Source organism: Mesitornis unicolor, unplaced genomic scaffold (assembly GCF_000695765.1).
Source record: "Mesitornis unicolor isolate BGI_N332 unplaced genomic scaffold, ASM69576v1 scaffold1352, whole genome shotgun sequence".
NCBI lineage: Eukaryota > Metazoa > Chordata > Aves > Mesitornithiformes > Mesitornithidae > Mesitornis > Mesitornis unicolor.
Genome location: NW_010169694.1, coordinates 56,055 through 71,136, shown reverse-complemented (window position 1 = coordinate 71,136; position 15,082 = coordinate 56,055). Strand labels below are relative to the sequence as shown.

The window sequence follows — 15,082 nt, the reverse complement described above, 5'->3', positions numbered from 1 at the left end:
CCACGGGCCTAGGCTCTCCAGAAGTAATGGGATGGCAGCCCTGGGGTTCTGCTGCTGCTCTCACAGGGCTTTTCCCAATTTTCTGACTAGTTAGAGGGCTGTGGTTGTTGACCACAGCATGGCCTTGTCCACCTCAACCGAACGAAAAGCTGTCTCCTGCATCCACAGCTGCATTTGCATTGGGTGCGTACTGCAGAGAGTGAGGGGTGAGAGGAAAAATGCTGATGGTGCTGGAGCTCCCCAGAAAGAAGATTTGTAATTCTTGGAGAGTCACTGCCAATTGCACAAATGGGCACAGAGGAGCTCTCGCTTATTGGCCTTCTCAGCAGAGGTTTTTCTGGTGAGAAAAGGTATTTCAGCAGCAGCTGTGAGATGCTAGAAACTTAGGTGATGTGGTTCAAGGTGCATAAACCACTGACTTAACTTCTATTTTGGTATATGTGTGTGTGCACATCAAGAAAAGGACTGAGGACCCTTAAGAAATGTGCCTCCCCCCAAACGTCTGGGCCTTTCGCTGTAGCGGTAAAGTTAATTTGTGTGTGTTTACAGCAGCAGTGTTCAGACTTTCCTTCTGGGTATGTCTCTGAGGGTGACTTTTGGAAGGGGAAGAAGGTGCTGGTTGCTGCAGTGTTTCTAGGAACAGAGCAAGAGTTGGCTGTGGCAGAGACAAGGCTGTCATTCACCCAGACTTTGTAGTTCTGCGTCATCTGTTCTTGCCTTATTTTCCAGCAGCTCCCCAGAAACGCTGGATCTGTTGCATTCCTCCTGCTACAGCAGCAAGGGAGTTTGTATGATAAATATTTTCACAGAAGTTGTGTGTATTTTTCATAATAATAAACCTGATTTTTCCCGACTGGTAATAAGTTATGATGTTTCTCTTGGTTTGGAACATATTAACAGAATTATGTAGGTACTTTAATATTTTAAAGGTGTAATGTTACAGAGCTGCATTTTTAAATTAGGGACCAATTAACTGTACTACCACTCATTATGCAAAGCAGCTGGAGAAGCGGTGAGACCACAGCCCGTCCGTTCCTTCTCAGACTTTTAGGATGCTGATTGGCATCATCCAGTAAAGATGAAACTGGTGCGGGCTGTGCACCCAGCAGACTGCTTCTGGGGAAGGTTTTCCCAGCCTAGCACTGGGTCTGTAGATGTAACGAACAAATCCTGGGCTTGTTTTTTACCACCGTCGTTGCTGGGACTTGTGGAGGACAAGTTTTAATTGAGAAAGCGGTGAAGATCTCCTGCATTTTCTGTCTACGTTATAGGGCATCGACTCATGTTGAAATAAGCTAAAAATGTGCTAGAGCTGACGGGAACTTCATTGCAAATTTTCCTAGGGCAAAGGAAAGATGATGATGATGATGTGTGTGTTTCGTGTTATTTCTTACTCTTTTGCATATAAGAAATGAGTTGGCTTTTGCATTAGAGCCGCAGCTAGGCAAGCACTTCTTTTGATGGCAGCTTTTGCCCGAGCTGCTCTTTACTTCTCTGCCTCCGCATCGCTCAGGTGTGCTCATACCAGTGCTTGTGTGAATGTCCAATTGACAAGGCAGCATCTGCTCCATGCTGACATTATTTTCCTTCCCCAGGACTCTTAAGTAGTTTTCGCTCTGTAGCTCACTGCACAGCCCCATAGAGAAATAGAAAATGGTGGAAAATAGAGTACATTCAGAACATGAAGAGTCAGAGCCTGTAACGTATCTTCCTTCCCCGTGATGAGTAGCGTCACACACACTAAATATTAATTGTGGCTTCTTTTTCCCTTTTTTTCAGCTTCTCAGCAAAGATGCCTCCAAATGGGAAGGCCTTACATTTTCACCCGTCAGTTTTGCATTTTGGAATGCAGTGAGTATCTCACGTTATCGTTATTTTGATTAATAGTGGAGAGAAACAACTATACTGGGCTATACATTTGGGTAAGGAGCATTAGCTGAGATCATGCCATCCTCTGAAAGAAAGAGAAATAGTAAGTAATTGCCACATTGTTGGTCCTGTGCTTCTTGCCTTACAGTACTTTGTAAATGAAAATCAACATAGTTTTAGGAAGGAGGAGAAGGGAGTAAGGAACCATAACACGTTCTGGGTTCATTTCAGATGATTCTGTATGGAAGTCAAATCAGTTCTTCGTGGTGGTTGTTCATTTCTTGAAAAATTCCCTTTGTAGTGGAGGGGGAGCTTGTTGCTTCCTTTAACTTCTGAAAATAAAATCCAGAAAGTCCCAGGTGAAACATTCTGGTAGAATACTTGAGATTTTTTAATTTTAGTTGTCCTCTAAGAAAACTTATCCTAAATTACAGTCAGCTTTTGGTCTATCAGTAACCAAAAAGAAACACGGTCCCCTTGTGAGCTAAGGGAATGTTTCAGAGGATGCACAGAATAAATGTATAAGATGCTGGGGGTTTAAGATGTATTAGCTAAAGCAAAAGTCTTAAGAGAATCATTGCTTTAGCTGACAAAACAAGACTTTGGTTATTCGCACTGTTTTATTCAAAACTTTGTGCCTCATAAGGGTTGTTTTTTTTCTTGAAGTCCCAGTGACTCGAATGAGTTTTGGCTAAGTGCACCTCTTGCATCCCAATGTCACGTAATTGTGTTTGTATACTAAAGGGCAAAAACTGTTTGCTGTGTTTCCAGAGGATAGTCACAACTAGGAAGTTGTTGCATGTCAACGTGTTTTCGAGGGATTTCTGTTTGTCCTCTCTTGTGCGTTGCCTGTGCTTCTAAAGTGAATAATTTGTTTCTGTTTTTTCCCTCCCTGCCTTTAGATTACTGGGGTTACCCACAGCTAAAATGCTGCATGCCTACAACCCTAGCAGGGATAGAGAAGTTGTAGTGACTTCAGTGTTTACAGCTACTAGACAGTTTCATGTGTCTCCTGCTCACAGCCGGGTGAGTGTTGGTGTACTTTTGGAAACTATGTAGTGGCCACATGCCAAGCCTTCGTGCCTCCTAAGCTTTTCGTTCTGTGTTTTCTCTTCATGCTTTTTGGTAGGACCCTTGACTTTTTTCTGGTTTGATAGCATTTTTTTTGTTCTCTTTTGCTGAGGCTGGTAAAGGGAGAAGTCATTCAAAGCCTACAGTGAGAAATGTGTTTTACAGTATTACAGTGACAGAGAAAGAGAAGAATTTTTCGCTGTTGAAGAAGCTGTTTAAATCTCATTCCGCTCTATGCAGCATTGTGCAGTAATCCACAGGCATGTGGGTGTCTTACAGCCTCGAATTTTCAGTCTTTCGAATGGTCTTGCATATTCCTCAAAAAAAATCTGCAGTGAAATGTTTTTTGCATTTTGTATTGCAGTTATGGGCTTAATTGCCTTGTGATCTAACACCATTATTTTAACTCTGTTTTTTTTTTAATCATACATAACAATGTAACACATTTTAAGAAGGAATTGCTGTGATCTCAGTTTGATAAAGCCCAGATTTTACCCTCTAATGATGCTCAAAGGATTTTTATTATGCTTTCCTCTGATTTGTGTTTTTACTATGGCTAAATGGGTATTACTGTGCAGACATAAACATCGTTGTTCTTTCAGTTAGGCCTATTTGGTTACTAATTGTGTTGCCCAAGTTCAGCTTTGGCTCATTTCGCTGTGTGTCACAGGGGAGATTGGTTCACTTTGTAATGGGTATCTGTATGTGGGGAAGAGATTTTGCGCAAGCAGAGGCTGGCAGTGCTGCATGATTTTAACTTCTCATGCAAAAAAGGAGTCTTGACTGACAATGCCCAAGCTAGGTGAGAAACTCCAGCCATAATATGGCGAGTTGCTGGAGCAGGTCCAGAGGAGACCACAAAGATGGTCAAAGGGCTGGAGCACCTCTCCTACAAAGACAGGCTGAGGCAGTTGGGGCTGTTCAGCCTGGAGAAGAGAAAGCTCCAGGGGGACCTTATAGCGACCTTCCAATACCTGAAAAGTGCCTATAAGAAATCTGGAGAAGAGCTGTTCACTAGGGCATGTAGCGATAGGATGAGGGGTAATGGTTTTAAACTAGAAAAGGGTAGATTTAGATTGGATATTAGGAAAAAGCTCTTCAATATGAGGTTGGTCGGTCACTGGCACAGGTTGCCCAGAGAGGTGGTGCAGGTCCCATCCCTGGAGATATTCAAGGCCAGGGTTGATGGGACTCTGAGCAACCTGATCTGGTACCAATGTACCCCCACTGCAGGGGTTGGACTGGATGAGCTTTAGAGGTTCCTTCCAACCAAATACATTCTATGATTCTATGAATATCCATAGTAAAAGTCAAGAGTTACAGACAGATGAAACTTCTCAGGGCTGATGTTCTGCTTAGTGGGATCTGCAGATAGGGGTCTCCATGTGGAAATGTCTTTTGGGCTGTGGGACTGAATGGTGGGTGTCATGATCACTGGCACCGAGCACACGAGCTGCTTTGTGGTCTCTGCAGGTGATTCCAGCGATGGGAAAAATGTCTTTCAGAGTACTCTTCCTGCCCACAGAAGAAGGCAGCATTGAAAGCTCATTATTTATAAATACCTCATCTCATGGTGTACTTTCATATCAGGTAACTACCCTTATTTTTAGCTGGAGTTTTGGATTTACTTGTGTTTCAAAAAGTGATTTTCATACATTTTGAACTTACAGACTTTCAAAGTTCTTTGAATTCCTGATACAAATAAGGTGGAGTCATGTTTACAGTTCATCCCTTCTACCAGATCTTGCTTAGTCTTATGATCCCTCATACATCTCTGTGGTTAAAATTACTGCTGTTAGTGAGGCTACTTGCAGTAGTAAATCTTAAGTGTATTTGTGGATGTGTACTTACAAGATTGCAGTCCTGTCACTACTGGTTGGTTTCATACAATACTGCAGTCTAGACTGCACTGTGCTGGAATGCAGTTGTCATGAAAAACCTATTTAGGAAATATTTTAGGTGGTTTTCAGCTACTCTGCAGGATTTTATGTAAACACATTGGGGATGTAGCACAGGGTGAGAGGTTTAGGCCCTTAAAACATCAAAGTCAAAATAATGGTGGTACATTAAAGCTGTCAGTTATCTGATTAGTGAATTCAAGCAAGCCTTAAGCTTTTTAACTTATATAGAGGACACTCTATACTCCAAATTCTTTGCTTTTATTATTTTGTTAAAGAAAAATTTAACTCTGAATTCAGTGGTTTTAAAACAATTTTAGCTTTAATCAACCATCCAGCTATTTCATTCCCATACTTTACTACTGTGCGGGAAAACAAAGCTCCTTGCATTGAAGCATAGAGAAGTTCAATTGAAATACATATTTTTCTATGCAAATGTTGCATTTATCTGATATTTATTAGTGGTAATGTCACACTTGGCAGGAACTTTTCATCAACGATGAGGGAAGAGTGCGTTATAGAGTGATTGACCTTTTCTTTTTGACATTTCTTCTCTCCTTGCATTCATTCCTGACCCCTTGATTTATTGCTGCGTGTTGTGGTTTAACCCAGCCAGTAACTAAACACCATGCAGATGCTCGTAACCCCCACCCCGAGTGGGATGGGAGAGAGAATCAGAGGAAAAAAGACAAGAAAACTCATTGAGATAGAACAGTTTAATGATTGAAATAAAATAAAATAAAATAATGAACCAAGAGAAAAACAAGCGACGCGACCACTCACCACCTGCTGACAGATGCCCAGCCAGTCCCTGAGCAGCAGTCGCTTCCCCCCCGATTCTCCCCAGCTCATATATTGAACACGATGTCTGATGGTATGGAATATCTCTTTGGTCAGTTTGGGTCAGCTGTCCTGGCTGTGTCTCCTCCCAGCTTCTTTCTAAAAGAAACTGGGGGGACAGGGGCAGTATGAGTACCTGAACAAAGTTCTTGGCTTAATGTAAATGTTGCTTGGCACCAACTAAAACATGGGTGTATTATCGTATTATTCTCAGTACAAATCCAAAACATAATCTTACACCAGCTGCTCTGAAGAAAAAGAACTATCCTGGGCTACTAGAAAGGAAAATTAACTCTATCACAGCTAAAAACCAGCACGCCTGGTCAGCTCAGCCAGGGCCTTTTACAGGTTGCAGGAAACCAGTTATGAGTGTCACCAAAAAAATCAGTTTGTCTCCTGTTGCACTGCTGCTGCAAAACATAGTCTTACACCAGCTGCTCTGAAGAAAAAGAACTATCCTGGGCTACTAGAAAGGAAAATTAACTCTATCACAGCTAAAAACCAGCACACCTGGTCAGCTCAGCCAGGGCCTTTTACAGGTTGCAGGGAAGCAGTTATGAGTGTCACCAAAAAAAATCAGTTTGTCTCCTGTTGCGCTGCTGCTGAAATCAGTAATGGACTGGTTTACATGGACAGCTTCACCTGAAACAGAGGAGGTAGCTGCCCATGGTTTCAGCCTGCGTTAGATTTAAGAGCTTCAAAATTGGACATAACTTGAGTGGTTGATGCACAGTTACAAGTGCTCCTGAGAGCTCAAAAGCCTTGGGACATGTTTGATGTTCCTATTGCGTTTATACAAGAGTATGTGCAGAAGATTCACCCAAATGGAGAAGTGTTACTATTATAGTAAAATGTACTTTGCAAATGCCTCCATTAAAAAAAAGCAGCATTATTCCCTTCGATCTGATATTATCTATCTCTAGTCTGAGATCTTCAGTGAACACAGAATGCATTGTATTATCTACTTAATTAAAAAAATGCATTTTTTTCTATTTAAAAATAATAAATCTTTGCATACAAGTGAGGAACCCCAAGGCATTTTTCATAACCTATAATGATTTTTGCCCGCGTTATCTTGCATCTCATTGTCATGAACCAGTTGTGGTGGAGTGGAATATGAATGCAGTAAAACCCTTCAACTTGCAGATCTTACAATGCTCTGAAAACTGCAGACTTTAAAAGGCAAAGCCATTGAATTCGGTATGGAACAGTAACAAGGTTTTTCCAGAAATTACTGCAGTGCCAAGTGTTGACGTGTATATTGTAAATGCCTGAAGAATAGTAAGAGAGTTTAGATACTTCACTTTTGAGGTAAAAGAGCTGATGCTCTGCTGGCGAGTGCTTTGTTTTGTTCTTGCAATAATGCCTGAATGAATGAGGATGCTAAAGGGCCGTTTATGTCGTCACTTTCCACATTGGAACTTCATCTGTATAAGTTACCTTTTAAAAGAATCTAATGTGACAATCCAATGTGTTTCTTGGGTAGACTGTTATTAGCAAAAAGCTTTGTATGTTACTGTGATAACTGAAATACTTGATGTTGATGTAATGACCTTTTTTTTAATTTTTACCACCAGATTTTTGGGACGGGAACTCTGATGTCTACTCCAGAAGAGCCTAGAGCGCAGCTAGCAAATGCCTACTTACTGCTTCCACACATTCAAAGCATCCAGGTGTCACATACACTGGTACAGTATTCATTTCTAATGAAGATGAAACATAAATCTTCTTAGGCATAGTTTTTGCCCTCAGATGCAAGGAATGCTAACAAAAAAAATCCCAGTACCACTGACTGCTGGAAAGAGGCTGCAAGATAAAGGGCTGCTGTGATGAGCTGGTGTTCTGGTTTTATGAGACTGTCTTTGGCATTTAAACTATTCCCACTTGTTCTCATTAATGCTGCTGTGGTGTGCTGTCCTCTCAGTTGTGCTGACAAAACTCTTTGTGAGGCCCCGCTCTGAACTAACCTGGAGAATTGATCTATCCTAAAAATACCACAACTGTGTGCTATAAAGTTGGGGCAGACTGTTTTGGTTTGCTCTGTTTTTTACTTCAGACCCATTCTCTGTGGCAGTTCACAGCAGGGCTGCTCCAACAGTTTGCCATGGTTAGAAAGCACAGCACGCTGCGTGGGTGATTTGGAGTCAGGCTGGAGTCCTCCTCCTGCCTGTATCTGTGCTGAAGAGATCAGCCTGGCTTACCTCAGCTTGACTGAACCAGGGAGCTGTGGAGAACACAGCAAGGTGGATTTACAGGGCATAAATTTTTCAGCTGAAGGCAGCTTTAATGGTTTCTGTCATTTGGTTGCAGTTGCAGGTATTTTCATAGTCTTGCAAGCCATACAGATCCTTTCACGTGAATAACTGGAAAAATTGATCTTTAAAATTTCCTTTCATATTGTACGCAGATTCAGCTTTTTCTAAAACGTGCTTAGAATATCTTAGTGTGTAACGGAATTGAATCTTTTGTCTAAATCTAAGCTGCCTTGATTGCTTTCTCGATGTCTTCTGTTCTACCTGAGAAAGATGCTCAGCTCAGATCCTGTTTTTCAGTCTGCTACGTATATGTTAGGTCAATCTTGCCTCTACCAAGTACAAGGCACAGTTCCCTTCTCTTCCTTTCTTTTCCTCTGCATCAATCTCTTTTCTGTGATCACACAGGTGTGCTTGCTTGTGGGCATACACAGACTCACTCTTGCAAAGGAACTCCAAATTTTCAGGTTTTGTAGTTTGGGGTGCTAGGGGTGGAACTGCAAAGGGTTTTTTGGATGCTGTTCATGACGTGTGTCTGCATCTTCATACCTAGCTCGATGAATTGTTGTCAGGTACTGTCTGAAGTTTGGATGCAGACTCTGCTGCCTCACCGTTCTGTCTGAATTCCTGAGTAGAGAAGTTTTGGGGAGCATTTGACATTTTTCTTACTGTTTAGCGAGGAACATTTTCCTTTGCTTTATTTCTCTGGAGTACAAGCTTGAGATCATGTTTGGCAGCGCAGTGTGGTACCGCCTGGCACCAGTCTTGTCGCAGGACAAGTTGTGAGAGTGTTGACTCAGTTTTCCTAACTCTGGGTGTATTTTTTCTGTGCCAGGCTATAATTCAGGAATTACTGTTCAATTCACTGGATGTTACCAGGTTGGGCAGAAACGCTGCAGCAGTGGGATGGGCTTCTTGTCTGTTGAAGGTGGCAGGCAAGATCTAAATGCTGAAGAGGAGCTTACAGCTCGAGTTTGGGTTCCCTTTAGAAAAATGTTGCTCTACAGATAGCTGTCCTCTCCAGAAGTGCCTCCCTTAATTCACCCTACTAATATACTGATCCAGATCCCATGAAAATAGCTATGGTTCTGTCTTGTCCAGTTTATATTTTAGGCTCAGAAGCCTTGGAAGGAAGTGAGGTTTGAGTGAGTGACTACACGTGCAAACGTAACGATACATAACTACTAAAAATAATGAAAAAGCACTTAAAAGAAACCAATCATACTCAATTAACTGTGCATATTTGCTTTCCCCTCTTTATTTTTAACTGAAATAGCCGTGTAAGTTCAGGATAGCATAAGCGTAATTCATACAGCCCTTGTCACCTTGAGCGACAGTGTCCAGTTCAATACACTAAAAGTATCCTTACCTCTGAAGTGTGCTGATGCTGCTTGGAAGTTGAGGAGAAAGCTCACTGAGTGCTGCATGGTGTGTGTCTATTTTCTGTCTCTGGTTGTAAAGGCGGTTGTGTTTAAGCTGTCTGGTAACACTGATATCCTTGATCGTCAAGGTCAGAAAGGTAACATCATTTAATCCCATCATGTGCTTGGTAAAATGGCTTTTTAGAGCTGCTGGAGGCACTGTTACCATAACCCCAGATACTTGTTCTTACTCCTTAGATGGTTGGAAACCTACCCCTGACTTACAGTCTGAATAGCTCTGTGGCTGGTTTATATTTGTTTGCTAAGACGTGCATTTAGTTTATGTAACTCCTGCTTCTGACGTTTATACCCAGAAGCATTTGTAGGTGGTATCGCATCTTTCAGCTCTCGCTTTGCCAAGCTGAACGGTCCATGCTCTGTAGTAACGTCTTCAGTGATGGGCTGTCCATTTCTTAGCCAAGCTGACAACCACTTTGTGCAGCTTTTACAGTTTGTAAAGATTTCTTTTGAAGGTGAATGGTCAGAATTGTACACAGGGATATTGATGAAATTTTGCCTTTAGTTTTGCCAGAGTATTTATGTTGGAAATATGATTTACCCTGGGCTTCAGAGATGAAAGTTTACCTCTACTGTAGTATGTCCATTGCAAATACAGTATGTGACAGGTTTGTATTTGCATTTTTTGTGGAAAATGAACTTTTTCTGGGTTGTTTTTAATAGGCAAAGGTTCCCAAGCCTTTCTTTTTTCTTCGTGATTCCCCCAGGTTTTTTTAGCAGAAACTCTTGTGAGTAATAAGAAAAGAAAGGCAAAGTTGCCTTTTCTGCTGTTGAATTTCACCCTCTTTCAAAGTTTCAGGTTTTGCAGGGTTCTGGATTGGTGTGCACTGGCTGTGGTCCTGCATCCCAGCATTTCTGGGCCCCTGGCTCACTTGTCAGAAGGAAAAAAGGGCTGTGTCCAACCAACATTCATAGTATGTCCACATGGCCATTCTGCAGTGGTGAGTTACCACTAAGCTGTGACAGATGGTGGAGCCCACATTAGGTCACCTTTATTTATCCAGCTTCTGGATGTTGTCTTGGCTCCAGTTGCCTGGTTTTTTTGCATTGTTTAATGTTTGGATGGTACTAACAGGGCAACTGCATCACCTCATTGTTGGGTTCAAAGTGTGGTACAAACACACTGGAGTCAATGGAGGAGTGACCTGCAGGGTGGGATGTCTTCTTGTAGGAGACACAGGCATTGCTTTGCTGGCTTCCCAGAGGATCTCCTAGTTTGGAGTTTAGGAACCACTGACAAGGGAAATTACTGCAAATACTGGTAGGAACCCAAGATTCCTTAAGCTGTGTTTTGGGCTGGTGGACAGAGGATCTGAGATGCAAGTGTGGTGCTTGGGTGTGGAGAAGGGAGGTGGTAGGACCGTAGAGCTTTCTTGGTGTGCCATCCTGATAGCTGCCTGCAAAAAACTGATGAAACTTTGCTGAATCATTATTACAGGGACAGCTTTTTAACAACGTTCAGCATGGAAATAGCTTTTTAGAGCCAGGGACTGCCTAGGACAGAAACTTGGAAGTATCAGCCTGCAGGAGGAAGGGGAGACTTGTTCAGTGTTTGTTCTTTTTTAATTATACCATAGGCAAACTCCAGGAAGTGGCTTGAACTCTACAGTCCTGATAACGAGGCACGAATATCTCTGTGAAAATCTTGTGAAAAACCGTGTCTGATTGGTAGGGCATCTAAGGCAGAGAAGGAATTCTTCCCCTAAAAGTGCCATCGTGTCTGTGGTTCCCTGGTGGCTGTTGAGCTGCCCTGTGCCAGCCATGCCATTGATGCTCTGTCTCTCTTTTGAAGGATGAATTATTTCCCCCAGCAAGAATCCTAGACCTTCACCAGGAGAGGAGAGCAGGGCTCCTTGCAGATCAGGTGCTTCAGGTTTTTAGGGTTTTTTTTGACAGAGGCCTCTATTTGTTAAAATTTAAGTGTAAGAACTTACCAAAGCTGGTAAGAATGTAATTTGTATGGCTTCTATCAGACTTCTCTATGCAGTTCATATAGGGTCTGTGGGTGCTGAGTGTGTGTGTATGTGCAAGCATGTACACATGTGTACCTAATACAACACAGAGGTGCCAGGTAACGAAGTGGTGGTGGTTGTACCGCTCAGTATTCTGTCTAACTTTGACCCTTGTGCCTCTCCTTTTTGGTTCACTTCTGGTGCGAACATATGCTGCATAACTCGCCTCTTTGCTCTGGTTCATAGGCAGGGATATTTACAGTGTAAACGCAGTCCTTGCGTGGCTGGGAGATGTGAATGTGGTCCTGGGTTTGTATTCTCGGGAGCTCCGCTGCTGACAGTGTTTTCTTCTCAGATGTTTTATCTTCTCTTTGTGGTTACCACAGCCATCCTACCAGTGTTGTAAGATAGGAGGCATGGCAGTTACGCATCTGTTGTCTGCCTTAGATAAATGAAAACTCTCTTCTTTTCTCTGAAGATAGCTCCGCAAAGAGAAATAACAAATTCCCATAAAAACAGATCAACATCAAATACACCCCAACAGTATTTTAATTCTTGACCTCTCTGCATGTTACATTAGCAGCTTCAATTTTAAGGTGACAGCAGTTTTCCGTGTAGACCTATGCCAGGTCAAGAAAAGAAGAGAAGAAAAAAAAAGTTGGAAAAATAAGATTTAGTGGATTTTTTTACTTTAATTTTTTTACTTAAATTACTTTAAACTACAATGGTACTGAATAAGGGCTAACAACTCCTTATTTAGGACCCTGAAAGCTGTAGTGTTCTCAAAAACCACTGAGAAGGGAAGTCTAGGCATTAAGGTTTATCTGACCAGAAAAGCGACCCACAGAGTTGCTCACTGTATAATTTTACTTCCTTGTTAAAACTCCAGTAGGAGTCATGGCCGTGAGAGGTTTGTAGGTGCTACAAGATGGGGTTTTTTTCTGCTCTCAAAATTAGATGAGGACAAAAGCATTTAAAAAAAGGAAGGAGGTGGCAGGAGTTTGCATCCCCAGCAGAGCTGGGCTGGGGACAGGGTTTGGGTCTCCGCTATCCACCTTTGCAGAGGTTACATCGCCCTCTTGTGTGAAACCCTGGTCATTTTGGTATGAAATTCGGTTGAATAGGGAATGCAGGATGTATGTTGGCTTTCTTTTGGCAGTGCTTTTCTAACACTGGACCCCGTGAAATGCCACGCCTGTGGTCAATTACTCCCTGCTCAGATGCACCCTCACCCCTTCTACCTGTCCCAGGGAGATATGAAATAGGGTGTTGGATGCATTAAAAACTATCCCTCTTAGTTTTGCTTTTCATGCATCAAATTATTGATGTTCTTTAAAGTCAGTTGCATGGACACACCCAGAAATTTGCACCTTCAGATACCCCACTCATATATTGCAAGGGAAACTGGGGAGTGGGGGGTGTCCAAGTCAGTCTCAAAATCACCAGGTAATTTCGCTGCAGTTAAAACACTGATAGAGTGACAGGACTGTCATGACGACTTTTTAAAAATAAATTTAGAATTAAGATATCCTGGCTGAGCATTTTGTGCAGGCAATTTGGCAGTCCAGATTTCCAGATAGCTTTCATGAACTATGCTTGGCTTTGGCAGTGCTGTTGCTCCATTAGATTCATGAGTGCTTTACAAGCTGGCGCAGTCAATGTGTTTTTTATCTTTTCTTTTGTCTTTCCAATGAATAAAAAGGCAAAGCAAGTATTTTCTGCTTGTCCATTTTGGCTTGAAGCCTACATATCAGACCATGTCCAAGAAGGATTATGTTCTTGGCTTAGCAGCTGTATTTCAGTATCCAATCAGCAAAGAAAATATACACAGAACAAGGAAAGGAGCTTTTATGTTATACAAAAAGGGCTCTGTTGAATACAGCTTAGTGACATATGAAAGTTTATAAGGGTTCATATTGATGCTGTATAAATATTTAATAATCACATATAATAGTAATTTGATAAGTGAGATATTAATGGAGTTCTTCAGAACTGCAGATTGATTGCTGGCCTACTGTACAGAGTAATTGTATTTATTTTTAAAAATTTCCTTACGTTGCTGTGACATGCACGTGCAGAAACAGTCCTGTTAGCTTTATAAATTGTGGTGTGTGAAGCTGATGAATATGATACTGTCACTGATGTTTCCTTCACTTTACTTTCTTGCAGGCAGAAACTATGAATGCCAGTCTCTTACGTGTTCACCTTGAATGCAGTTTACCGAACGATGCGTATCAGCAAGTTAAGGTATGTTTTGTTATCATCTTATGTCAATTTAAGTCTTCTTATTTTAATCCACGTTTAGAGGGGTACTTTCTAAAGCTCTAGAAGTTTTAGCAACAATGCAATTTCCAGTTTTAAAGGGGAACTGTGCTTCTAGCTATGCTTTTACAAAACCCTACCGTGTGGTATAGATGACGTGACACACATCACACTGTAACCTTTAGGAGAGGGTGAAATGGAAGAAGACACCCAACCCTCCAAAAAAACCCAAAACCAACCCAACAGGCTAAGCGTTTTAATGTGTAAGTGTTGTATTACGTACATGGAGTACAAAAGTTATTATATTCCTGTAATTTCGTTGAAAAAAATTCACCAGTTTCTGGCTCGTACTGCAAAAGAGCAATGAACTGAGAGGCTGAAATCTGGGCTGCCCGGGCCCTGTGCTCAGGAGGCTTCAAAGATGTCCTTGGTGCTGAGGAAGGGCGAGATCCTTAGCAGAAAAGCCCCCTCCAAAAGCTCTGAGCGCTCAAGACAGTGAGTTTCCTCCTCCTCCTCCTGGGCAGTGCCATCCAAATCTCTTCCCTTCTTTTCACATGTCCTCACACAGTAAATGGTGGGTGGTTCATGGAGATGATGGTACTCCATGGGGTATTTTGTCGGATCAGATACACAGGCCTGCGCTGTGGTCTGCAGCACCTTTCGTTCACTGAGCGTGACAAGGCCCAGACTCCATGGCTGTTTTTCTGTACATGACACAGCACGGTGATCCTGTGCTGTTTCACTCCCATCCTCGATTCTTGCGTTGTGTTGGTGAATAGGAGCTGGGCTCGAGATGCACCTCAACGTTTGAGATCGCAGCCATTGCAAGTGCCCAAGGGTTTCTTTGGTGCTGTGTGAGCAAGTGAACTGGCATCCCATCCCCAGAGACACTTCCCTCTCTGGCTTCATGTGCCAGGGGTGGAGGTTTTCTCCTCCTTCTCCTCATCCTGAGCAAATTAGTCCTCTTGGTGGGGCATCGGAGCCGAAGTTTAGTGACCTTCATGATGCAATGCAGGACAAATTTATGTTACTCACTGTTGATTGTCTATTTTTGTTTTGCTTTTTTGGCTTTAGTTTATTTTGCAGGACGGTGTCTGTGTCTTTGTAGTTGCTAAGACTCGGCTGTTTTAACAGCAGCCACTACTTAGAGAAGGAAATAAGATCCTATTTGTATTTTTCTGAAGTGTTCTAGCCAGACGACAGTGTTTTCTATTAAGAATTGTACATGTATGTTTGTTTTTTTTAAAACTACTTCAGTGAGAAATGGAGACAAAAAACACAGGATTTGTAAAAATTAACTGTAAACAGACCAGGGAACATGAACTGTCTTCCTACCATTAAGACACATGCATCAGTCTGTTTATGGCACATTTTATTGAAGGCAGAGGATTTAACAAAAGAAACTGTTCTGCAGTCCCTGAGGTGAGACTGACTAAGACAGTTTATAAATTTGCATTCTTTCAAGGTTCAGTGTCCTTTTTAGTTGTTTTTCATCTTTG

At 42.0% G+C, this 15,082-nt stretch overlaps 1 protein-coding gene across 1 annotated transcript in view; it reads left to right on the top strand.

Moving 5' to 3' along the window:
* The first annotated feature begins 1,792 nt into the window (after positions 1–1,792).
* KIAA0922 (KIAA0922 ortholog) overlaps positions 1,793–15,082 on the top strand; it is a 46,188-nt gene continuing 32,898 nt past the window's right edge. Inside the window, exons 1-5 of the mRNA XM_010179416.1 lie at positions 1,793–1,851; positions 2,772–2,895; positions 4,414–4,530; positions 7,256–7,366; positions 13,491–13,568. Of these exons, the coding sequence (XP_010177718.1) occupies positions 1,793–1,851; positions 2,772–2,895; positions 4,414–4,530; positions 7,256–7,366; positions 13,491–13,568 (489 nt within the window). The remainder of the gene's footprint in view (positions 1,852–2,771; positions 2,896–4,413; positions 4,531–7,255; positions 7,367–13,490; positions 13,569–15,082) is intronic.